Source organism: Hibiscus syriacus, unplaced genomic scaffold (genome assembly GCF_006381635.1).
Source record: "Hibiscus syriacus cultivar Baekdansim isolate YM2019G1 unplaced genomic scaffold, ASM638163v2 tig00116996_pilon, whole genome shotgun sequence".
In the NCBI taxonomy this organism is placed as follows: Eukaryota; Viridiplantae; Streptophyta; class Magnoliopsida; order Malvales; family Malvaceae; genus Hibiscus; species Hibiscus syriacus.
In genome coordinates this window covers 210,036-233,927 of record NW_024063512.1, presented here as the reverse complement: position 1 = coordinate 233,927, position 23,892 = coordinate 210,036, and the positions used below count along the sequence as shown (strand labels likewise).

Sequence of the window (23,892 nt, the reverse complement as noted above, 5' to 3'; positions counted from 1 at the left end):
TTAAGTAGATTTCGAGTTCAAGTCTTTGTGTATGCAGAAAACCCCTACTGAGAGATTCACCCATCAAAGTCATATGTGCAACGCGAGTCGATCTGAATTAGTTAACATAAAACCTTGAGAACTGGGAGAGCAACAAAAAAAATAATGAACAAACCTCATTTATCATACATTTACGTGCATTCAAAATTTAATAAACAAATATTTATTTAAATATGTATTTGAAAAATAATCAATTAATATTTTTTTTCTAAAATATATAAAAAATCACAAATAAATACAAACATTTTGTGTACATTTATGTTTAACACTCGACTTAAGATGGCTGACAATTCAATAGGATATATTTTTTTCTTTTAAAACTCAGGTTCAAAACAGGGTGGATCAGATTTTGAGAAAGATGGAGTCGAGATTGGGACATAACTAGATTTATGATAAAAGTCTAATCCGACTCGACCTAAGATAATTAGAATTTTGGTATTATATATATGTTAGGTTTTTAGGGTTTTCTTCATTTTTTTCATCTTTCTTTTTCACACAGCTCCCTCATCTCTTCCTTTGACAAATCATTTGCCTTTTTTTATAAGGATTCTCTCTCTTTGATCATTCGTAGGGTGGCGTCGTCATCATTAAGTTGAGCGGCGCCACCCATTGTTGTTTTTTTCTCTTCTTTTTAGCATGTTTCCTTTTGTTTCATGCAAATAATTTATGGATCTTGTCGAATCTTGATCGATAATGGTGTTGTAAGCCATCATCTTCTCCATGATTGTCTTTGATTGATGATGTGGCCATCGTTCGATGATTTTTTTTAGGTTCCCTCCTATTTATTATGTCTTAGCCTTCTTGTTCCTTGTTGATTTGGGGTCTACTTTGTTTTGGGATGTCATCAATTGTGAGTATTGTCAGACCTTTGATGTCCTTGAATCGAATTTTTGGTTTCGTTTGTTGATGGTTGTTCTTAATGATCGAGATTCTTTATCGATGATGCTTATGTCTGATTCTCATAGTGGATTTGATGCTTTTATAAGAGTTCTATCGCGAAATGACCTCAAAAGATGCGTACATGCAACTCTAGGTACAATTTTCAATCATAGTTATGATTTTATAAGTTACAATCTCTGTCTCTCTCTCTTTTTAATAGTTTGAGGTGTTTACAAATTAGTATCCACATACACTCTTCAGACTTAATTGCTTGAACCTGTGATTTTTAAGAAGAACACTATTCTATTTTACTACTGAAATCACTCAATGAGTTCAATAAGTTATAATTTATAATATACAAAAGACACAATGATAAAAAAACGCCCTAACGTTTGACTAAATAATTATTTTGAGAGCTAAAATACTAAAAAAAGAATAAAAGCTAAATAATTATTTAATCAAATATTAAGACATTTTTTAATATTATTTCTATACAAAATGGTAGATTTATGCCTATATAAATAAATAGAGTAACCTATGGAGTGGTCCAGTAATTAAAAGGAATTTTATTCTCGTTTGATGAACCAAATTCTAACATCATTATATACGTGAATTTAGATGAATTTTTATAAATAAATAAATAAATAAATAAAAAGCACAATTTTTTTCATATATCCATTTAATAATGAGCAGTATTATATTATTATACCTAAAATTCTCAAATCTCAGGTTTTGGATTATTTATTTATTTATTTAATCTTTCAGTTTTAAAAAATCCGCAAAAAAATAAAAATTGAACAGAGAATTCTTCTATCCCACTATTGAATTTGTGTAAATGGGTAATTTTCCTCGCATGTTTAGTATGCTCTGTTTTGCTTTGCATGTAATTCTTTTGGAATCTTTTTCCAGGCATCGATGTAAAACTTGTGAGAAAGAGCTTTTGGGGTTTTAATCTGAACAACAGCAACTGAGAGAAGGTAAATTTTGAAAGTAAATTGTGTAACATTATTTTCCTTTTTTCGCTGAAGAAGGTTCCTTATATTGGATTCAACTAGGACTAGCTGTCTTTCACAATTAATCTCTGTCATGGGGTAAATTTGAATTTCTTAGTAAACATTTCATTATTATTTAATTTTGGAATCTTCTCTGATGTTGTCTTGATGGACAAATATAGATAATTAATTGAAGAGGGAAATAGAGCTGAAGAGTTTGCTGGAGAAAAAAAACTTGCCGAGATGGATGTTGTGGGGGCAAAAAGATTTGCTTTGAAGGCTGAAAATTTGTACCCCAAGTTCGATGGTCTTCCGCAGTTGCTTGCAGCCCTTGACATATATATATATCTGCAGATGAAAAGATCAATGGAGAAGTTGATTGGTACAGGGTGCTTGATGTTCGACCGTATGCCGATGAGGACACAATTCGGAAACATTACAGGAAGCTGGCTCTCATTCGTCATCCGAACAAAAACAAATCCGTAGGTGCAGAGGAGGCTTTCAAAGTTCTATCTGAAGATTGGAATTTGTTGTCTGATAAAACAAGGAGAATTTCTTACAACCAGAAGAGGAACTTAAGGGGCAGTTATATGGTGTTTTTCATGGGAACCCATCAACAGAAGTGACCAGCTCTAATGGTTTCCATGATTTCTTCAATGTTAATACTTAATAATTCTAACACCGGTGATCTAAATGGTGCTACTTATTCCCGATCTGCCCCTTCTCACTCCGCAAGAACTGATACATTTTGGATAACCTGCTATTCCTGCAAGATGAATTTCGTGTACTCCAGATTTTAAGTCAACCTCAATTTTACTTGTGACTGTCAACTGCCAGGCACCCTTTTTTTTCTTCTACTGAGACATCAACCCCATCTTTAAATTGAAGTAGCATGTATACTCTGTTTCCGGGGGTTTCCTGTAGTGACAGAAGTTCCCCCAGGTTCATAATGCAGGATGGGACAGATTTTCTGACTGGGGCTCATCTACCAAATTTTCTCAGACAGGTGCATTTCACGGATCAGCAAGTAACATAAATGTGGCACTGCCAGCTTCTTTCGCCGCTCGAGTTGCTGGTGATACTCATCCAGTCAGTAAAACATTGAAGAGAAGCCGCAAGGAGTCAAAGACAGGTACCAGGACGGGGAAAGCCTGCAAATGAGAGTTCCTTCTCAAAAAACACATGCTTGTTTAGGTACTGGGTTTTCGGGTTCGACTTCCTGCCCAAAAAAATAAACAAAAAAAACTCAGGCCTAAGAAGAGGTGAATTGATGCAACAGAGATAGGAAATCACATGGCAATGGAAAATGAAGGAATTATCCTTTCTTGTCTTCAAAAGAATGGGATGCTGCTGGAATCTCTAGTAATAGCATAAAGGAGCCTCCACAGCTGGGAACTCTCGGATTATTCTGATGAGATGGCTAGGAAATAAATCCGCAAGAAGACAAATTCATGGACCCTAGCTTCTTTATCAAATGCTTCAAATAAACCCAAGGTTTCAGATGAGATGGACAAGAAGAATGAAGGAAATGGAAAAGATGCTTCAAGTAAGAAACCCGATGCAGACAAATCTGCAGAGTTTTTTGATATCAAATCAAGCATTCAACCCAAAATGTCCTGTGTTTCCGATTCTGATGTTGATCCTGCTACAATGGGACCTGAACCTGTGTCCATGAGTGTTCTTGATCCAGATTTTCATGATTTTGACCAGGATCGCACAGAAAAGTCATCTGGTGAGAACCCGGTTTGGGCTGCTTATGATGATGATGATGGAATGCCTCGTTACTATGCTATGATCCATAGGGTGATATCGTTAAAGTCATTTAAAATGTGGATGAATTGGCTTAACTCTAAAAGCAATGCTGGATAGGCAAGTACGGAGTTAATAGGAACTGTTCCTCCGATTGTAATATGATTACGCGGGTCGAAGTCATACACAAATCAGACATGGTTGAAGTGCTTGAAGAGTACAATGAGCTACAAGGTGTTGCTGTTGCTGTTGCTCCGCTTGTTAAAGTGCCTGGTTTCAATCAAGAGAGTGTTTCGCAAGCATTGGGGACCAAGTAAAACCATGGTGATTCAAGAGCTGTGTCGTTTCTCTCACCGGGTCCCTTCTTATTTGCTAACTGGTCAAGAAGGTCACACGTCTTGTAAGGGCTGTTTCAAGCTCGATCCTGCTGCTACTCCTTTAGAACTTCTCCAGGTATTAACTGAAGCTCAGGTGAAAGAAATGGAGTCAGTGGATTCAAAAAGATCCAAAGGAAGAGAGCTGGTGGATGATGACCAAGAAATGAAGCCAAATATTACAGACGAAGGTGTTGGACAAACCATCATGAAAGAAGAGATCAAGAAAGAAAAGGAAAACCAGAAACCCGGGCTGCTTGTGTATGTTAGACGACTACTGAACAAATCGAATAGCTAGGGAAACGGTTTTGGTGCATAGGGTTTTACAGGTGTTTCATTTTTCACAGTGGTAGGAAAGAATATGGAGCAAAAACAGTACAAGTACAAGAACATAGAATAATCATAGGTTTTTTCTCTTCTCTTCGGCGATGGAATGTGGCCTGTAGAAGTCAGCAAAAGCTGCAAATCGACGGGATCGATAAAACTCACTTCACAGCAACAGGTTCTTCTTCATAAATGAGTTTGGGTTTCATCCTATAGAAATTTTCGTTAAAACAGGTGTTTAACATTTTTGATGTTATGTTTTAGTATAGTAATACAGTAGAAACTCTTTAAATAAATAAACTCTCTAAAATAATAAATTTGTCCGATCCCGATTTGGGCCAATGTAAAAAATTGAAAAACTTGATAAAATAATAAGATAATAATTTTTCGTGAGATCCCTTTATAATTTTCGATCCCAAGAAAATCATAAATTAATAATTCATAGAAACTGAAAAAAATATTACACTCTATTGAAATATGATTCAATAGTTGTCTGTTTTCCTTTAACTATTCTTATTTCCAATGCATATGAACACAGTAGTTACTAATTTACGTTGAGTCCCAAGGTTCGCTGCAACGTAATTCTAAGATGCATAGATTAATTTGTCTTTTTATTTGGTATGTACAGTATAATTACTTAAAAACTCTTTAAATTAATAATTATTAATTTATCGATAAATTAATAACTCTCTAAATTAATAAATTTCTCCGGTTCTGACATTATTAATTTATAGAATTTTAAGTGTAATTATTAGTATTAGAATATTATGCTTCAAAGGAGGAACACCAAACCTGAAATTCAAATATGCTCTTTAATTTTCTTCCATATAATGCAATTGGAAATGACCTTTTTGGGTTTTTGGCAAAGCAAAAAATATTCACCAATTTTATAATACAATTATTATAGAATAAATGAATAAACATTTTATTTTTTCGAAGGGTCATTCAAACCGTATTCTTTCTATTACAATACTTATTAAAAAATTGAATCAGAAAATTCAATAAAAAAGTTAAATATATAATATATAATTTTACTTTAATTTATTTTGTAAATTATTTATATTAGAATTTTAAATTGAGTATGATTTTATTTGTCTAACGCGAACCCAATCAATAAAATGATTATTTTTATTAAAAATTAAAATTATTATTTTTTAATATTCATTTTTAATAAGATCATATAACTTTCTCTATTTTATATATTTTTAAAAGGAGTTGAAAATTGTAACCCCTCAGACCGATGCGGGTAACCCGATCCGATCTGGAGTGTCACATTAGGGCCACCGGAGCGACCCACTGTAAAAATAGCGGAAAATTTAAAACTTTTATTAAAACATGTAAATTATAAAATATTTATCAGTATGCATAAATAAAACAGATTTTCAAACTCGTATATAAAACAAAATACAATTGCATGCCCCTTAATCACATGTACCATACTCTGCAAACAACGCCGGAAGAACTCCCTTATTGATGTCAATAGTTGTACTGGTACAATTCTTTTAACCTGCAATGGTAAGTAATAAAGTGAGCTTTGGAAAGCTCAGTAATACATAACTACCAGATGATGCTATAGGACATGCAGATAAATGGATAGCCATAATTTCCTTATTTAATCAAACGTATACAAATTTTCGGGATAATCTGAGGTTCCACTGGTAGTTCATCAAATAGAAGCCATGAATATCTCAGTTCATAGGAAACATTCAAAGTAACGCGTTTTCAGGAGATCGAATAGGATGTCTAGTGTGTTCCAATCAAAACCAGTGAAAAGATATAAATCTTTTAAAACCATAGCGGGACCCTCCAACCAAACTCCATTATGCAGTTCCCCAGAACTGCGTCTGTAAGGCTTACTCTAAGCACACAACAAAGGGAGCCAACCTAAGATAATCCTTGGGGCATATGAGCCTACCTAAGGGTATCATTAGGTCCGTAAGGTCTTACCAGCTGGATCAGGGTTGTGCCTCCATGCTCCAGAATCTTATCCATATAAAAATCCAGTAGCAATCAGTTTTAGCCATAAATCGTAATACATGGACCGTTATCCAGTAATATGTCATAATCATAATAATGAAATAAACTGTATATCTGATTTACACCTGTACACCATAAATAGTTTCATGGTTGACCCAATGGAGTGCCTTGGGGCGTGAGAGCCTACCCAAGGGTCACCTTAAGTCCGTATGAAATTACCAGCTTGATCAGAGCTGTACTTCCAGTCTACCCATATAATATCCCACTAAAACAATTTGAGTATAACTAATGAAACATAAAACCATGGTTCATAAACCAACAGTTTCCATGATTCCATAAATTAGGAAAAATTCATATTTTTCGGTGAAAACCATAATCGGAAATCACATACCACGTTGCCATGGTTCATAAAATAGTAAATCAATACTTTAGTGAAAGCTCATTTTAAAACATATAAAATCGTCATGTAGTACATATGGAACACACTAGAGGATCCAAGTATTTTTTCAGAGGCATTTTGTAGTTATCAGTATGGATAACAGGAAACTTCTGCAATTTGATCGGATTCCAGGAACGAGGTCCTATTGAAGGGATTCAATCACTAACCGGTCTAATCATACATTTAAAGTTGATACCTTAGAATCACACTATGATTTCATGTGCATTAGGAATAACCGAAGTGATTTGAGTTGATAAAGAAGAAACAAATATTCAGGGAAATTACCATCCATGTCAATCGATCGGATTATCAAACAACTTGAGCTGAACAACTCTCAGAACTGATGCCTGTTGACTGGTCAATTCATTGCCCTTCTTGGTATTCACTCTATAATACCAACAATTCTTGTCCATAGATCATCTTCAGAATCATCGCTGAATATACCTTAAGAAATCAAACATGTATCCCTATAATCTTTACTTCCTTTCCACATTACAACAATATCAATGATTGATGACGTATTGATTCTTGGTTCATAACCCATAGGGACCGTACATCATACAAGTTCGTTGGTATTCCCGGACTCATCCAATCATTTACTAAATTCTCCATCATTAAGGTTACTTAATTCGTTTAGTAGTCAAGCCTATTCCTATTACTCTAGAGTTTTCCAGAGTAATTAGGACGTTTCTGAATTTCAGATACATGTTATACTTCTGTTCAGTTCAATTTGGTATTCGTGGCTGATTTGTCTAACGAATATCCATTTCTTAGTACCAAATGCAGTCTTGAGTTGAGTTGAGCTGCGTACTTCCAGAATTATCATCAATCCAAACTTGAGGAGATGAACAACGATTCAAGTGATATATATGCCATTTAGGTACAAATATATCATTAGTATTGATCGACTCACTTAAATCGTGTTCTATAACTTTTAAGGGTAGTACAACACCTATGTTTATTTGAATTCCTTAACTAACCCAAGACATTTACTTAGTCTAGGCCATAAGGGTATTTTGGTCATTTTGGTGCTCAATGTTTTTCCATTCATTCCAAAGTTTGAGGATATTCATTCATTCATGGGATTAGTGATATTCTTGAGTCATTTCCATTACATGGTATTTTGGTCATTTTACAGATCTAGGGTATTTCAATCATTTCCTTCCGTCATGTCTTATTATTTAATTCAAACTTATCATTTACTTCAGTCATTTCAAACAATTTTGACAAAAGTTTTTCATCGATAAATTATTCTTCAGGTATTTAATCATAATTCGGAGATTTACGGATTATCAGGAAAATTCAGTATAAATGTGTGAACTTAACGATGAAACTAGTAATTCATTGATTTAGGCATGATTGCTTGAGTATTTTTCCATTCAGGGTAAATTCGGGCTACTTTTACCTCTCAAGGGCATTTTCATAATTTCTTAACCAGATAATTTTGATATTAACTCTTAACGAAAATAATTATAATTTAGATATCCCATGGTTAATTGCTTTCCTGAACATTCTCTGATCTTGAAATGATTCCTTAACAGACTTCTAGTATCTTGCACAAACCCTCTTGGGTTAAAAACCAGTTATCCAAATCTTCTAAGCAAAACTAACATTTCTTATGCACATTGTAATTTTACCGGATCAATATATCTTTTCAAAGTTATTAACCAACTTCCAGGGATAATTCTTGTCATCTTACAACATAAGGGTATTTTCTTAATTTTACCCTACGAGAGTATCTCATAATTTGTCATCCAAGTACCTTTGATGAAATAAATTATATGTTACATATCCAAGCTGATTCCTCTATCACTAAACACAGAACTTGTAATTTTAATTCTAACAATCCTTCAATTTCTTATATAAATCATCTGAACCATATTCAATTACCGAATTTTTACCGTATTCGGATCGACTGTAGAAATTAATTAACTACACAAACGAGACTAAACATTAACTTATTCATGCATTTACCAATATCAACATGTTCAATAAAGCATAAAGAGGTAGTAAAGTATTACCTCGATCTTGAAATCAACTTCCAATAATTCCTCAGATACATATCAACAACAATTACATAAAAAACGGAGCTTAATTTCTGGAAAACGGATCGAATCAGTGATAAATCAGTGAAAACCAGCTTATCGGGTTCGAATTTGACGAAATGGACCACAAAAACAGATTCGGGACATCAAAATATGTTAGAATAGGTATACTCAGAAAAAGTCAATGGCCGGTCAATGACGGTTAAAGTTATGGTCAACGACGATCAACGGTTTTACACAAATATCACCCTAACAGAAATTAATTACATATTAGGCACCATTCTAAAAATATTTACAAAACTAGCACCCGAGTTCTTTTTTTTATTAAACAGTGCAGAACAATCCCACACGCAAGGGTCGGCGCGTGGAGCGCGTGCGGCGTCCTTGGAGCTCATATAAATCCCAGAAAATTTTCTAAAAATTATTTTATGGCATTTTGAGACACTTACCAAGCTCGGTTCAAAATTTTGAACGACGGATAGCTCGATTCCGAAACATCGTAAACTTTGACTTTCTCATCCCTCCATGCGCCAGCGATGACGGAGACACGGAGGACACCAGTGGACTTGGAACGATGCAAGAAACACGATGGTGTGGGAGGTGTCGAAAACGGATGGTCGGATCGATGTGAATCGACGAAAAACCAACGAAAATTGAGTTAAAACGACGATACTTCCGACTGAAATTAACAACGAACGACGAGGATTCACGACGAAAGGTTTGAGGGATTTTGTTCATCGGTCGACAACGAACACGATTGTGTTTCAGTTCGTCAAATGGAGGCCGAACGGTGAGTAGATCGGAGATCAAAGTGAGTTGACCGGAGAGAGTAAAAAAGAGATTTTTCCCGTAAAAATACGGGAAGAGACTTATAATTGTATCTAAAATAAAAATGGTTAAACTATGAGTTTAACCACTTGATTTCCTGCATTTTATAAAATGATCTGTCAACTTTGAAAATTTTCAATTTAATCATCAATTTTCTTTCCAAAATACCAATTAAAAATACCACTTTATAATTATAAAATTTAATTCCTAAATTGAGGTGTTACAAAAATCGTCTAACAGAATTAAAAATAAAAACATTAAATTAATTATTAAACTGAATTAACTATGTGATAGTAAAAGAATTTTCTTTTATTTAAATTTTAAATATATAAATATTAATATAATCAGCTGCAAATGGCTGTAGTTGATCCTTAAAAATATTAATACAATCACCTTCCCAATCTCCCACCATATCCCTTTGATCAATCAAAACCCAAGCTCATCCATCCATTAATTTCTGAATTCCCCTAATTTGCCTCAGAATCTGCCGTTGATTTGTCATCCAATGGACAGCAACAAGCAAGCCCAGTCCTCCTCTTACCCTCCTCAGCCTCCCACTTCTTCTATTACACCTACTCCCGCCTCCGCCGCCATTGCTGCCACTAAGCCCACACCTTCCACCACCTCCTCCAGCAGCAACAACAACAACTCCAAATGTTTTGGTCTTACCAGCGCCAAGAAATCGAGCAGGTCAACGACTTCAAGAACCATCAGCTACCTCTCGCTCGCATCAAGAAGATAATGAAAGCCGATGAAGATGTCCGTATGATCTCAGCTGAAGCCCCCATTCTCTTCGCCAAGGCCTGCGAGCTTTTCATTTTGGAGCTTACCATTCGTTCTTGGCTTCACGCCGAGGAGAACAAGCAACGGACGCTTCAGAAAAATGACATCACCGCGGCTATTACTAGGACCGACATTTTCGATTTCTTGGTGGATATTGTTCCCAAGGACGATATCAAGGATGATGTTGGATTGGGTGGGATGGTGGGTACCACCGCTAGTGGAGTGCCGTACTTTTACCCTCCCATGGGTCATCCGGCTGCTGGTAGTCCAGCTGGACCTGGCGGGATGTTGATCGGGAGGCCTGCCGTCTACCCCACTGGTGCTATGTATGCGCAGCCTCCCTCGCAGGCTTGGCAGAGTGTTTGGCAGACGGCGGGGGCTGACGATGGGTCGTTTGCGAGCGGAGGTAGCGGCGGTCAGGGAAATCTTGACGGACAAGGGTACGCGGAAAATTACTTTCTTCGATTTTGTACAATTTTTGCTCTTATTTCACTGAAAGTTTTGTTCTTTCTTAAACTCTAATCATTTTGTAGGGTAAGTAACATCTGCTAGAGCTACGTTTAATTTGTTGTTTGAGATTCTTGGTTATGTTTTTTTGTAGGGTTCTGAACTTCTGATAATTAAATTATTTCCAATGCTTTGAACTATGGTTTAATGATGGAGCTGCTTCAATAATGCTTAGTTGAGTATAATCATTGTAGGACTTGTTGGCGTGTTTGTACTTTCAATATGTCTTCGTTGCAGTCGTTTTATGTCAAGGACCGGTTAATGACATTGATGGGTTTTTGTTGATGATTGTAGTATGATCATTGTAGGTTTTGATGTCTGGTTTGTATTTCCAATATTTCTTGATCAGCTGTCATGTTTCGATGCTAATACTGGTTAACACATTGTTGAATTTGTTAGTTGTTATGATATGAAAATCCCAATTGGTGGGTTGAAGTTACACGTTAAATTACAATGTTTTGTAATTGATAACATAGCTTTACCGTAAGCTTTGATGCCAGGCAGTGATGATATTGCTGATACTTCATCGTAGCACATGATGCTTTCGTGTAACTTAAGCAGGTGGTGTACCTATAGACACCTTAGTTTTATATGATGAAACATAATTTTTTTTCTCTGGCAATAGTTTCCATTTAGGAAAGCTTGGGAAGAACAGTAGAACCTGTTTAGAATGAGAAATTATGTTTCACATTGTTAAACAAGATGATTAAGACTTCAGAAAGCTTGACAACAGAAAATGGAGTTTATTTTGAGCAATTCGTGGAAGACATTTCTTGACAGAACATAGATGACACCAAATATTTTCCTATGGTGATGAACAAAATGGTACTGTACACCATCTTGAATTCGTTGATTAACAAAAAGGTTGTATGGGCAAGAGAAGTGAAGAACAGGTGAAACGTTAGTTGGGATAGGGCACGGGACTTAGGCATGCTTGAATGCTGATTGGTTTTTGGTTGGTTCTTTTTTATTTTAGTTGTTTATCTGTAGTCCAACAACTGTGCTTATGCTTGTTGTATTTTTTACTTCCTTCGAACCAAATATTTTTCCTTAACTACATAATCATGTGGCAATCGGGAATTCAGGATATATATAGTTAATCTTATTGGCATGTTTGTTTTTATTACTTTTGCATTCTTTACACTTGCATTTTATGTTTTACTGTCTGACATTTCTTTTAATCATTGCATTGTTTTTAAATTATCGTATATGTTAAGAATGCTGGTTTTGTTTATTTCCCTTCGGTTATGTAAAAGCACTCTCCTTTCATCTGTGATGCAATCTCCTTTTCTTCTTGCTGCTTTTCTTAGTTTTTTTTATCTTCGTGTTCCAAGGGCTTGACCTTGGTCATGTCTTTTCGTAATTCGGGGTTGCCTGGCCTGATATTTATTATTGTATTATTAATCGGTGATTTTGCTAGTGTTTAAGCCACTTTGGAAGGATGTTCTCATTTTGTATATCCAAAAATGGAAAATCGAAGTTATATTTCCATTTGAGCATCAATTGTGGGGTTGTCTATTAAAAGAAAGAGGATTGGCTTTACCACGCGATTTACCATTGTTTCATACCAGCCATTGTCTGAACTCTTACGTAATTTTGTTGTTTTCTGCAGCTAAGCAATTCATTGGTCCAATATAGCTGCTCGATGGTGTGGCAAATCGCCCGATGCTCTCGGGTAAATCAATTGGGAATTTTGGTTGCTTGTGGTTTATGAATGTGAACCTGTCTGCCATTGGTTATGGAAAGCTACTTTTTAAATGTGATTTACTTAGGAAAGACCCTTAACTAATTGAAGTGCAGCAAAACAAATGGCTTTTGCTGCTATGACTTTGCCTAATCAAAATATCATCAAATGTTGTGCAGCTCTGGGATTAATTATCCCCCTTTGTTGTGTTCTAAAAGACATTGTGCATCTTTATAAATTTTCATATGAAAGAACAAATTTTCAAGTGCATTATTTTGGGAGATCGACTATCGGTAATGATCTATGTTGCTCCGATTCTTTTTCTTTTGTTGAAGCATTCACACCTATATCCAATGCATTATATGGATGTGATTCGCCGAATACGTAGAAAAACTTAGAAAAAGATGGAAAATATATTTGCTTATCTATATTCGAGTCCTGAGAAACACCATAGTTAAGAGCTTCCTTTTGCTGTCCAAATGTTTTTAATTGTAAGACTTGTCATCATTTATGTTTATGGCTTTCCCATTAGTAGCAGTTTATCCAGATTTGTGAAATGTCGGATATCATATATATAATGAGTAATGTTTAATTCTTGAAGCTTTTCAGTATATTTAGAAGATTATGTCATTATATCCATTTTTGGACAAGTTTGCTGCACTTCCTCTCGATATCTTCCGCTGCGCTTGTCCAAGTTTCTGGAGTTCTACATCGTTACACTCCTTTGATCGGAGTGTTGCCAAATCCATACAGGACAAAATCCATTACTTAATAATCAGCTCAATTCGTTTTCTCTTACAAATAACAATCACGATCATGATCTGATGTTGCACGCACTAAGAATCAATATACAAATCTTTAGGTAATTTAAATGTTTAATTATCCAAAAAAAAAATATACAAATCTTCCGGCACAACAGATAGGACCTGATCTCTCTTGAATTATCTTTTTTTGTTTCTCTCTAATAATGTTTGTCATCGTCATTCTTCCTAAAATAACAGGTTATGATTTTTTGTTTAAATTAAAAAGAATGAATAATCTATAATCATATTAAACTGTTCAGATTAAAATAAGTTAATCGTCTGTAACTTTCGTAACTCACCTCTTACCATCAACAAGGAGACTCGATAAAAAGATTAAATCTTGATTGAAGATTTGTCTCATATTAATTTCGAATTGGTTAAAAAGATAATATTATTAATATCAACATATATATGAAAAGTGGAAAAGGTCGCCGGGTTGAATTTTGGAACCGAATCACGGTCCAAAATCTTGGCCTAATGCCCGTCTAAATCTAAGGAAAGGTTGGCTAAGCCGGCCGAAGGTGGCAGGTGGTCAAGCCAGAGGCCCATTGACACAGATAAGGCCGAATCCGACACCCATGACGTTTTATGAACTTGCATTTACACCACGCCTCCTCTCAAAATCGTCCGTCTCCTATAAAACAAATATCTTCGAATTCTCTCCTCTTAAATCTTAGCATTCGATTTTGATAGAGAGATAGAAATGGACGCCCTTGACAACGTCGTAGATCCTTTGAGAGACTTCGCCAAGGAAAGCGTCCGCCTCGTCAAGCGTTGCCACAAGCCCGATCGTAAAGGTATCCCCTTTCTTCTTCCCTCTTGTTTTTCAAAATTGGATCTGTTGGTTTTTTTCCTTTTTTTTCAGGATCTGATTTCTGGGGATTTTTTTTTTGCTTTGTATACAGAGTTCACGAAGGTGGCGTTCCGTACAGCGATTGGTTTCGTGGTGATGGGATTTGTCGGGTTTTTCGTTAAGCTCATCTTTATTCCTATCAACAACATCATCGTCGGATCTGCTTAGGTAATTTTCCTTGTATGATTTTGCATGCAAGTTTTAATTTAAAACGGGTTATTTTCTTTCGCATGAATCTAAATTCGATGATTTTTACTGTGTTTATGGAAGAAGAATTATAGTCAATCTGCTAAAAATGATCAAGTTTTGAAGCAATAGACTTTTTTCATATAACTGAATTTGGTTCTGTTGCTTACGAACGAAATTTATTGGAAAATTTCGCCTAACCCATTGTACTTAAGTGATTACCTTATTAACCGCTCTGTAGTTTTAGAAGATTTAGTTGGCTTATTGATTCTCCACTGGAGGCCCTTCGATTTATTTGTTAAAATGTAATGTCTTTTGTTCTATATGCTTGTAAAACCAGCATCTTCATTCCTTCTTTGACAAACTAGCATTTCACCTGGGTCTTGCTTGGATCCGAGGATTAAGACTATTTCGAATTCCGATTTCATCGAATCTTTTATTTATGATCTTCCCTAGTGATGCTATGTTGAATTTGATATATGCATGTGTGTTTGTATCATCTGTAGCATTACTGATGCTATGTTGGATCTAAAAAACATTGGTCGGGTCCTTTCTAGTTTCTCCTTTGGTTCGGACAAATGAGTTTATGATGTACCTTTTTCTTTATACTACCTCTAAATCTAATTATTCTTTTATAGGGACATTGCTTCTGAGATCCAGCTTCTGTTTATTAGTTTCTTTTTGCTAAATTTAAGACAATAGTTGAGGCTGCTATTCTTATTTAGCTTTCATTTCCGGCCCTCGTGTATAGCTGTGAAACACAATCTCGTGGCCTAGTTCTGATGTTTTGTGATTTAGCAAAGTGTGTTTCTTGAGTGAATAACCTTTAATAGTGTAGATGTCTTTGATAGTGAATAACATCAATACAAATTTATAGGTTTTAATACTTGGTACTTGTAGTTCTTAGATATTGATGGATACCAATTTTAAATCTTTATGATTTGGTTCTCGGTATATGAATTTGCAGGCTTGTAGAAACTGCTGGGGGATATGACCAGTTGGATTGTTGCAGATTCTTGTGAAAGAAGAATGCTATAATGCCAGCGCTGCACTTATTTTACATTTTGGTAGTTGAACCGGTAGTCTTGAATCAAAACTGAGCTCACTTGGAGTTTCTTTGAGAAATTTGTAATAGATTATGGTTAATATAATAGTTTCAGTATTATGACAATTTCGGACAAATTTCACACAAAGTTTGAGTTATGTAAATTGTCGAGCAAAAATCTTTCTACACCAAGTAGGACGTTGCTATGGGAAAAAATTGTCGAGCAACATTTTGATTGTTGTGCCTGGATCACTGTCTCACGAAAATATGTTGTCATAGAGTTATTCAAACCCATGATCAAAGAGCTCCATGACAAGGGAAAAGAAAAGTTCGAATCCGTGATAATATCACCTTGGCTACATAAGCTACCGAGACTTGGTGGAGACATCGGTAGTTGTGGAAGCCAAGGAGATATCTTAATTGTGATCGATGATGTTTGGTAGGATATAAGATTAGCACTTCCTGCTGATATGAATGGAAGTCGATGTTTCTTACTACCCCGGGGAAGACGTTGCTTCCTTCGAATTCGGAGTTCTGAAACACATTTTTTCACTTGAACCCTTACCAAATGATGAAAGTTTGGCCCTTTTAGACTCGCTTGGTAGCTTAAATTGCGCAAATTCAATTCGATAATGATTGAACCGAATTCGAGTTATTTTAAAAGTCGAACCCAAATTATCGGGTAATTCGAGATACCAACCCTGCTAAGCACACCCCTAAAATAAACCAGAGTTATGGTTTACTCCCATATTCACAATTGCTTTGATCCATTGTGCAAGAAATTTACACTGAAAAGGAGAAGCGTGATCTTAAAATTCCCAGCAAACATCCTTAGAAACTTTTGCAATTCTGATCATTTATCATATCTTTGAAGCATTAATTCCACGGTTAATTCCTCATGAAAAACTCATTTTATTTGTTCAAAATTCCAATATATATATAGCTATAAATATTAAAACAATTGAAACATGTGATATAACGTATTCGAATAAGCTAATCCCCATGTTTCACTCACTGATCTGAGATGTAGATGTTGTTGTATCAAACGATTTCTTCCTCACCAAAAGGCAAGTTATCCTTGATGGTTGGGCATGTGTATTCTCCAGACTACAAAGCACGAAATCAGGTCGATGAAGCGCGAGGTTCAACCGGTCTTGTCCGACGACTATACCTGTTGCATCGAGCAGAACGTGCCATGAATTCCTATGAGCTTCCGAAATCCAATGCATGGAGTAACGCATTCCATTAACATCGGCTGGATATGAGAACAATCCTTTGGGGCTATGCTTACATTTTTTCCTGAAATATTGGCTGAGTTGTGATCCTTTGATTCTCAAATCCAACCATGTTTCTGGTGCCAATATCACTTTTGATTCCTTGTAACTGGCAAATTCTCTCGCACAATCAAGTTCTTCACCAATGATGCTCATGTAGAAATTCCCTTTAAAAAAAGGGTAACTTTCTCCTACAAGCATCATTGCATCCTTGTAGTTCGGTGTGAAGAGAACGAGGTAGTCGTCGTCCGGTAATCCGCAGTGTTTCAGAACTTTGTTTTGAGCTTGGATTTCTGGGATCGAAATGAAACTTCCAGGAAAGGACGATTTCTTTGTGAGGATGTCAAGCAATCTCGATGGCTCCAATTGAATCCGGTCCAAGTCGGGATGGTTGCTTCCAAAGAAAGGCGAAGAGGACTCCCTTAAACTAGTTCTTGGTGATTTCTTTTTATCATCAATTGCTGACTCAGAGGACTCTTCATTGATACAAAGACTAGAAAGGTCTATATTTTCTAACTCAACTTGACCTGCATATTGTGGATATTTTGCCAACACATATTGTTCAACATACTCCCTTTCCGTCGGTGTGATCGGCCCCGACCATCTGAGGTCGAGGCCATGAAGCGTCGAGATCGCCTCGGCTACGATATGCGCCGGAATCACGGTATGCGCTTTCTGTTTTTCATCATACGCAACAACCAAAACTTAGTTCAATGGTGAAACTTGCAGAAACTTGTAAGAAAAGTAAACAAAAAATGGCAAGAATTGTTTACCTTAACAACCATGCTGCTTGGTCTGCTACTCTGTATAGGCAATCTGGGCATAGATGCCAAAGGGGATTCTTTGATTTCATTCTCCATTAAACCCTAATTTTGTTGGTCAAAACACTTCAATGAGAATCCTGGGTTAAAAGCGTGTGTTACAGAAACTGTGGGATAAATTACTTCACCTTGGATCCTCCATGTGAAACCACCTCGTTTTTGTTCTTATACACCATGGAAAATTGGGACAAGAGAAACAGATGTTTGAACCAAAACTGGGGAATTTTTCAAGAAATGGAACAATCAATGAAGGAAGATATGCAACAATGAGAGAAAAAAAGAAAAGAATACCAAGTTAAACTAGAACATCTGTTGCTCCATTTGAGAGTTTATATCGAAGGTTAATAAGAAATTCTGATGAATAAAGATTAACCGACAGTGACAACAGCAATGGTTAATATCAGAGAGCTTTAGAGGTTCTGTTACTCAGACCGTTCATTTTATTCGAATCTGAAATGCGACACGTATTCGAATCCAACACTCGCCAAGTCGAATAACATATGCTTCGATGTGCAATAGTCGGAGGTTCAAGGTTTTGCCCTGGGATGGATTCAAATGGGAGTTGAGTTCTGATATGATTTTTGTTTAAAATAACAGAACAGGAAATGAAATGAATTATAGAGGAAACGTCAGCTTGGGAATTTAAAATTCTTGAATGGATAGTGACCATTTCCAGATATTATATTTTTCTAGCAAAGTTGAGTGTGGAAGGAATCTTGAGGGTCGGAAAACCATGTTTGGAGTCAACCCTTTTAGAATTGTGAAACAATATGGCGAGTTGAGCTCATTGGGACTGTAAATTTGTAGCTCTAAATTCTCACAAAAACGAATAGTTGCTTGCTTAGCAAGAAACTAAACTTAGCAGTCACCATGAAACATGGAATCCTCAAATATATATATATATATAACTGTGTTACAAATAAACAATGAATTCAAAAGGCTATAAATTATGCTCTTTACAGAGATGCCCTTGATTAAGACCTTACAAATAGACAAAGGCAACTTTATAAAATATAAACTTAATTTTATGTGCAAATTGGCATTAACAAATTTAATTAATTCGGATTTCTATGCTTTTAAATAAAACTATTCAAACACCAATTTCCAGTTGAACCTAACCACCCAATTGCATTAATTTATTCATAAATATCATACTCCTATTCAAAAAATAAAAAAATAGAATACAAGTTTATATAATTTTAATATTGGTTAAATAAAAAATAAACAATTATAGTACCGCATAAGAATTATATATATGGTGTTTGATTTATTTAGATCAAATAATGTAAAAATTTATTATAAAAATGATAATTTTAATTTAATTTTAGAAATATAAATATAATTAAGAGCATAATATTATTTAGTAAATGGGTTGGTTGAAGTATTCGCCATGGGAGCTTCCTTGAAGCTCCCCAATGAAAACGACTACAAAACAAGGCTTAGTTCATACTTTGACTCTCTTTTCTCTCTCCCTTTCACCATCTTTTATCATATTTTCTCTATTTTTTATTTTGAGGCATTCGAATATTCTATTTTCATGATTATTAAATTTATTGTTCAAAAACAATTATATTGATGTCAAATTTGGTTATTATAATTATTTAGTTTTATAAAAGTCACTTAAACTTTTAAACAATTATATTGAAATTGTAAATTTTATAAAAATAAAAAATATGAAAAATCATATTCACGTGTGATTAAAATTCTGTTATTTTTTATTTATTGGTTATATTTTATTATTTGAGACACAAAATACTTATTTTATTTTATAAAAAATATAAATTTAATTTAATTATAATTTTTAAACTTATTATTATGATTAAATTTAATTTTCGATTTATTTGTTTATTTACTCGCCACTAGTTTATTATTTCAACTTCACAAGTAATGGGCTTAGTGATATCAGAAGTATTTTGGACCAAATATGAGAAGACGAGCATTCAAAATTAAAGATGGCCCAATTAATTATTAATTAATTTAAAGGTTGAGGGTTTGATTCGTGATATTATAGATAGAATAAATTAAAGGATAAACTACAAGTTTAGTATTTCAAAATTATTTTTGTTCCCTTTTGGTTACCAATCTATTATTTTTTTCAAAATGATACTAAATGTTACATTTTAGTTTTATTTTGATCATCTACCATTAAAATATTAACAGAAGTATTGACATGATATTTTTAAAAATTTTCAATGTTGACGTGATATTAACTTATGATAACACCCACCCTGGAATTTCATTTGTGTCTGTCTCATATGAAAAGTTTTTATTATTAATACATATGTATCCACCATAAAAAATAATTTTGGATTCACCACTAATGGTGACATATCAGCATCATCGTCTATTTTTTAACGGCGAATGGCCAAAATGAAACTAAAACGTAGTATTAAACATTATTTTAAGAAAATAATAGTTAAGTTATTAAAATGGAACATAAATAATAATTGGAATTTTAAAATAGTGGGTGACCAAAATAAAATCAAACAAAACTAGTGATGGCCATATCAATTATAAAGAAAGAGTGTCGTCTTTGGATTAAATTATGCGCTCTCCCGCGCTTCCTCAACTTTCCCTCCACTGTTCTTAGAAGCTCAGCTCAGAAACATTTTCTGGCGGAAGTAGAACTTTTGCCGTAGATTTTCTCGCATTTTCCTCCAGGAATAATCCCTTCTCCTGCTTCCCCTATGAACGGTCGAGACGTAGCCCTGGTCTCGACGGCCACTCTCTTTGGTGCTTTAGCCTCTGCTTTTGCTTACCATACATTCTTCTCCAACCCTAGTAAACAATCTTCTCGAAACAATTCGTACAAAAACGGCGACGTTTCAAAGAATCGGTCCTCTCATGATCCTTTCGACCCTTCGAAACGCAAAGGGTTAGTAAAATACTTGTAATTCGTATTCTTGGTTCAAAATCTCCTCTACTTTTATTTTTAAAAGTAGGTAATTTGTGTTTTGTTGCAGATATATGTCTTGGGATGACTATTTTATGTCAATTGCATTCTTATCTGCTAAGAGATCCAAAGACCCAAACAGGCAGGTCATAATTTTTTTGTTAAGAGGTTTCAATTTTCCATTAAATCATGTATAATCGTAGCTACCCAAAGTGCTTAATTTTGTAGTTGGCATGTTTGTTTGAAAAACTAGGTTAATACTGTGAACTTTGATTTTAGTATTTGTTTTGTTTTGTTTTTTCAGGTTGGTGCATGCTTGGTGAGTCAAAACGGTATAATACTTGGTAAGATTTTTGCTTGAATTGCAATCGTAAGAGTTGAAGTTAGCAATACAAGGCAGACATTGTTTATGGATTCTAGTTTTTTTTTTGTCAGGCATAGGCTATAATGGATTCCCGAGAGGTTGTTCTGATGACAAGCTTCCTTGGGCAAAGGTTTGATTTATGTTATGAATGCATAAGCTTCAAAGTTCCAACATTTTTAAGGCCTAGACCCTGTAATAAATTTGTGCCTTTAATGATGTCTCAGATGTCAAAATCTGGAGATCCACTGGAGACAAAGTATCCGTGAGTACCATGTTTCCCTGATCTCTCACGCATCTTGATTTGTGTTTTGATCAAATTGTATGCCCAGAATATGAGTTAGTTGCTTCTACTTTCATCGAATCTAAAATCATTTTTGTCATTGATTGCATGCGTCCTTAATACTTAAGTTCAATACTTATTTTGAATCATCTGTTTTAGTTATGTTTGTCATGCTGAAGTCAATGCGATCCTGAATACAAATCATGCATCTGCAGCTGGTCAGGTCAGTTAACTTCTCTGGCGTTGCTAAATGCATGAACCAGCAATGCTTGATACTGCTCATGATTCGAAATTTAAATGACTCAAAGTCAAAATATAGTACGAAAACTTTATATTAGTATTTTCTTATGATTTTTTGTACTCAATTACCTTTCTTTTAAAGGCTTACTAGTAATGGTACTGAGAGGATCTTCCATCTTGTGGTAAAATTTTGCAGAGGCTTTACGTGACCATGTTCCCTTGCAATGAATGTGCAAAGATAATCATTCAGGTTTGGTTCCAATGTTTCCAACTTCAAAGTTCAAACCAATTTGTCTTCTTTATGCTTGCTAGGTCCTCATTGTGGTTTACCGGCTATGGCTTTGGCTATCATGCAGTCAGGTGTCTCAGAAGTCATATATTTTATAGAAAAACGACTGAATACGGAAACCGTGTATGTTGCTTCGCGCAAGCTGCTATCAATGGCTGGTGTTAAGGTAACATAAGCCTTCATCTACAGTTCGATGAAAACCGCAGTCTTAGTTTTATTCAGTAAATCTATCTTGAACTATTGAAGCTTCATGATGAGAGTACTACGTTTCTGAAATGAATCTGTATTTTCTCTTGCAGGTCAGAAAACATCAGCCACAGATGGACCAGATTCTGTTGCAGTTCAAAGAGCTGTAGTTTTAGATCCATGTATCAGTTTTCATCTTGACAAACAAGATTGTTACTTATTTTGTATCCGATGTTGTAACTGTAGCACAGTAACTATTTATGTTCTGATTTGGGATGATTATCGAATATAGATATGCTTGAGAAAATAATATATGCTCATTTAAGATGACTGCAAGCTCCAAAACTTTTGGCATAGTATAGATTTGTTGATTGGATGAAACTCTGTTAAACACTAAAAGGTATAAAATTTTGGGAATGGCTGGATCATTTGCTTGAATGTTGAAACCCCCAAAAACACTTTTAAAACTCTAGGAGTGTTCCTAACCAAGTTGTGTCAGGGCATTAATCAGCATTCAGAGCATCAAGTTGCCTCTGGAGATCTTCAAGGTCATCAATAGTGGTATCTGTGGCCTCCGATGGCTGGAGCTTTTGAAATCCATCGGCACTTGGGAGCTCATGAGTGAGGCCTTCAGGAAGTGCATCTGTATGTTAAATCAAGAAAACAAGAATGATGTCGTTGCACTTTTATACCAAATGTCTTGGCAGTCATGCTGAATGTAGAAAACCGATCCCATAACGAGATTTTGGTGTACACTTAATCTTTATAAAGGGGATGAGAACCGCATGCTACCGGCTATTACCATGTGGCGATGAGCAGCTAAGACGGCTATTTTTTATTTGGTATGGAAACTGTGCCCAAGCGACTGGACGTATTAATTCTAAAAATTTGGTATAAAGGACCTATATTCGCATATTCAGAACTCAGTAAGAAGATGATACAATCATATACAAAAGAAAAACCGGCAAATGGAAAACTTGAAGAATGTTCAAAACAGAGCATAGAAAAGAAATACACTCCTCTTGCTCATTATCATCGACAACACTGCAAAAAACAAAATTGAATAAGCTGGTTAATCTCCCGAAGTAAAAACCATACAACGATATGATCCATGAATACAATAAATGCAAAATATCTATAACATCTTTTAACTTCATAGGAATTACATCAGTCAATCATTATATAAATTTGTAAATCCAGACAAATGTCAGAAATATATTACTTTGAAAACCAAAAATAAAATGAGTATTAATTTCCATAATTTGAGTTGAAGGTTGTGTAAAATGGCACTAGTCCATCTTCCGGAGTTGTGATTTGTACCTTATGTTCCGTTCATTATCGACATGAAGTGGCACATCTCCTGCTGCTGCTACAGCTGAGGCTTCAGCCTCCATCTTGGCTTTTGTCGCAGCATCCCTGGCTGGCTTTGCAAGAATGTATTCTTTCTGCAAAGCAATGATCCATTCCATAAGAAGAAGAAAACCGAAATACTGAAAAGACAGATGTCTTTCTCTTACCTGCCGCTCCAGACAGGCAGTATTTGAACATTGGGGATTTGGCTTCATTGTCATTGTTGGGAAGAAATCTTTAAGAGAACTGTATCCCTTCAATCAGCAACAGAGCAAAAATCTATCAAAAACCAAAGGTAAGCACCAGAAGCCATTAGTAACCCGGTAAGAACAGCAAACATAAAGCAAAGGATTAAACTAGAGACACCGTTTACACAGATGGGAGGGATTGATGTATGGTTTACCAAGTAGGGAGAAACATGTCCAAATCCCAACAAGAATTTTAGTGTATTTTGGACTAGAAGCCCAGCCACAACTCCCTGAAAAGTTAGTTCATATACTGGATGTTAGGAAAAGGATGAGAAAAGTTCTTCTACCAAAAGGTATACTGACAACTTAATGATTTTTGCTAATAAAGATGCTAAAACTCAATGTAATGATTTAGGTGCCAAATAGTACATGCTGAAAGGACAATAAACAAGCACATTTACAAATGCAAGACATAAACAAGTACACATGTATGCACACAC

General features: G+C 35.1%; 4 protein-coding genes, 1 long non-coding RNA gene and 1 pseudogene across 6 annotated transcripts; 4 read left to right on the top strand and 2 right to left on the bottom strand.

The window, feature by feature from the left end:
• The first annotated feature begins 2,153 nt into the window (after positions 1 to 2,153).
• On the top strand, positions 2,154 to 3,071 carry LOC120193555 (curved DNA-binding protein-like). Its single transcript, XM_039196042.1, has 3 exons — positions 2,154 to 2,217; positions 2,265 to 2,503; positions 2,841 to 3,071. Exons 1-3 carry the CDS (start codon positions 2,154 to 2,156, stop codon positions 3,069 to 3,071), a joined length of 534 nt encoding a protein of 177 aa, XP_039051973.1.
• Positions 3,072 to 10,005: 6,934 nt separating this feature from the next.
• On the top strand, positions 10,006 to 12,895 carry LOC120193515 (annotated as a pseudogene).
• Positions 12,896 to 14,045: 1,150 nt separating this feature from the next.
• On the top strand, positions 14,046 to 15,671 carry LOC120193513 (protein transport protein Sec61 subunit gamma-1-like). The gene is made up of 3 exons (XM_039195997.1): positions 14,046 to 14,220; positions 14,329 to 14,444; positions 15,430 to 15,671. Exons 1-2 carry the CDS (start codon positions 14,127 to 14,129, stop codon positions 14,442 to 14,444), a joined length of 210 nt encoding a protein of 69 aa, XP_039051928.1. The 5' UTR covers positions 14,046 to 14,126; the 3' UTR covers positions 15,430 to 15,671.
• Positions 15,672 to 16,405: 734 nt separating this feature from the next.
• Positions 16,406 to 17,998, bottom strand: LOC120193686. Of its 2 annotated transcripts, none has more exons than XM_039196119.1 (3): positions 17,731 to 17,998; positions 17,555 to 17,647; positions 16,406 to 17,456 (listed from the first exon to the last, which is right to left on the bottom strand). In XM_039196119.1, the coding sequence occupies exons 1-3, from the start codon at positions 17,776 to 17,778 to the stop codon at positions 16,515 to 16,517; spliced, it is 1,083 nt and encodes a 360-aa protein (XP_039052050.1). In that variant the 5' UTR covers positions 17,779 to 17,998; the 3' UTR covers positions 16,406 to 16,514. The 2 variants fall into 2 exon arrangements, with proteins under 2 accessions (XP_039052050.1, XP_039052051.1); XM_039196120.1 differs by having other exon boundaries at positions 17,555 to 17,638; positions 17,752 to 17,997.
• Positions 17,999 to 20,158: 2,160 nt separating this feature from the next.
• Positions 20,159 to 22,159, top strand: LOC120193517 (deoxycytidylate deaminase-like). The gene is made up of 9 exons (XM_039196001.1): positions 20,159 to 20,477; positions 20,566 to 20,641; positions 20,800 to 20,839; positions 20,931 to 20,989; positions 21,084 to 21,121; positions 21,299 to 21,362; positions 21,576 to 21,629; positions 21,736 to 21,834; positions 21,968 to 22,159. The coding sequence occupies exons 1-9, from the start codon at positions 20,290 to 20,292 to the stop codon at positions 22,022 to 22,024; spliced, it is 675 nt and encodes a 224-aa protein (XP_039051932.1). The 5' UTR covers positions 20,159 to 20,289; the 3' UTR covers positions 22,025 to 22,159.
• A 699-nt stretch (positions 22,160 to 22,858) lies between these two features.
• On the bottom strand, positions 22,859 to 23,683 carry LOC120193674. Its single transcript, XR_005522874.1, has 4 exons — positions 23,608 to 23,683; positions 23,372 to 23,458; positions 23,175 to 23,299; positions 22,859 to 22,898 (listed from the first exon to the last, which is right to left on the bottom strand). It is a non-coding gene; the product is annotated as an uncharacterized LOC120193674 (long non-coding RNA).
• Positions 23,684 to 23,892: the final 209 nt, after the last annotated feature.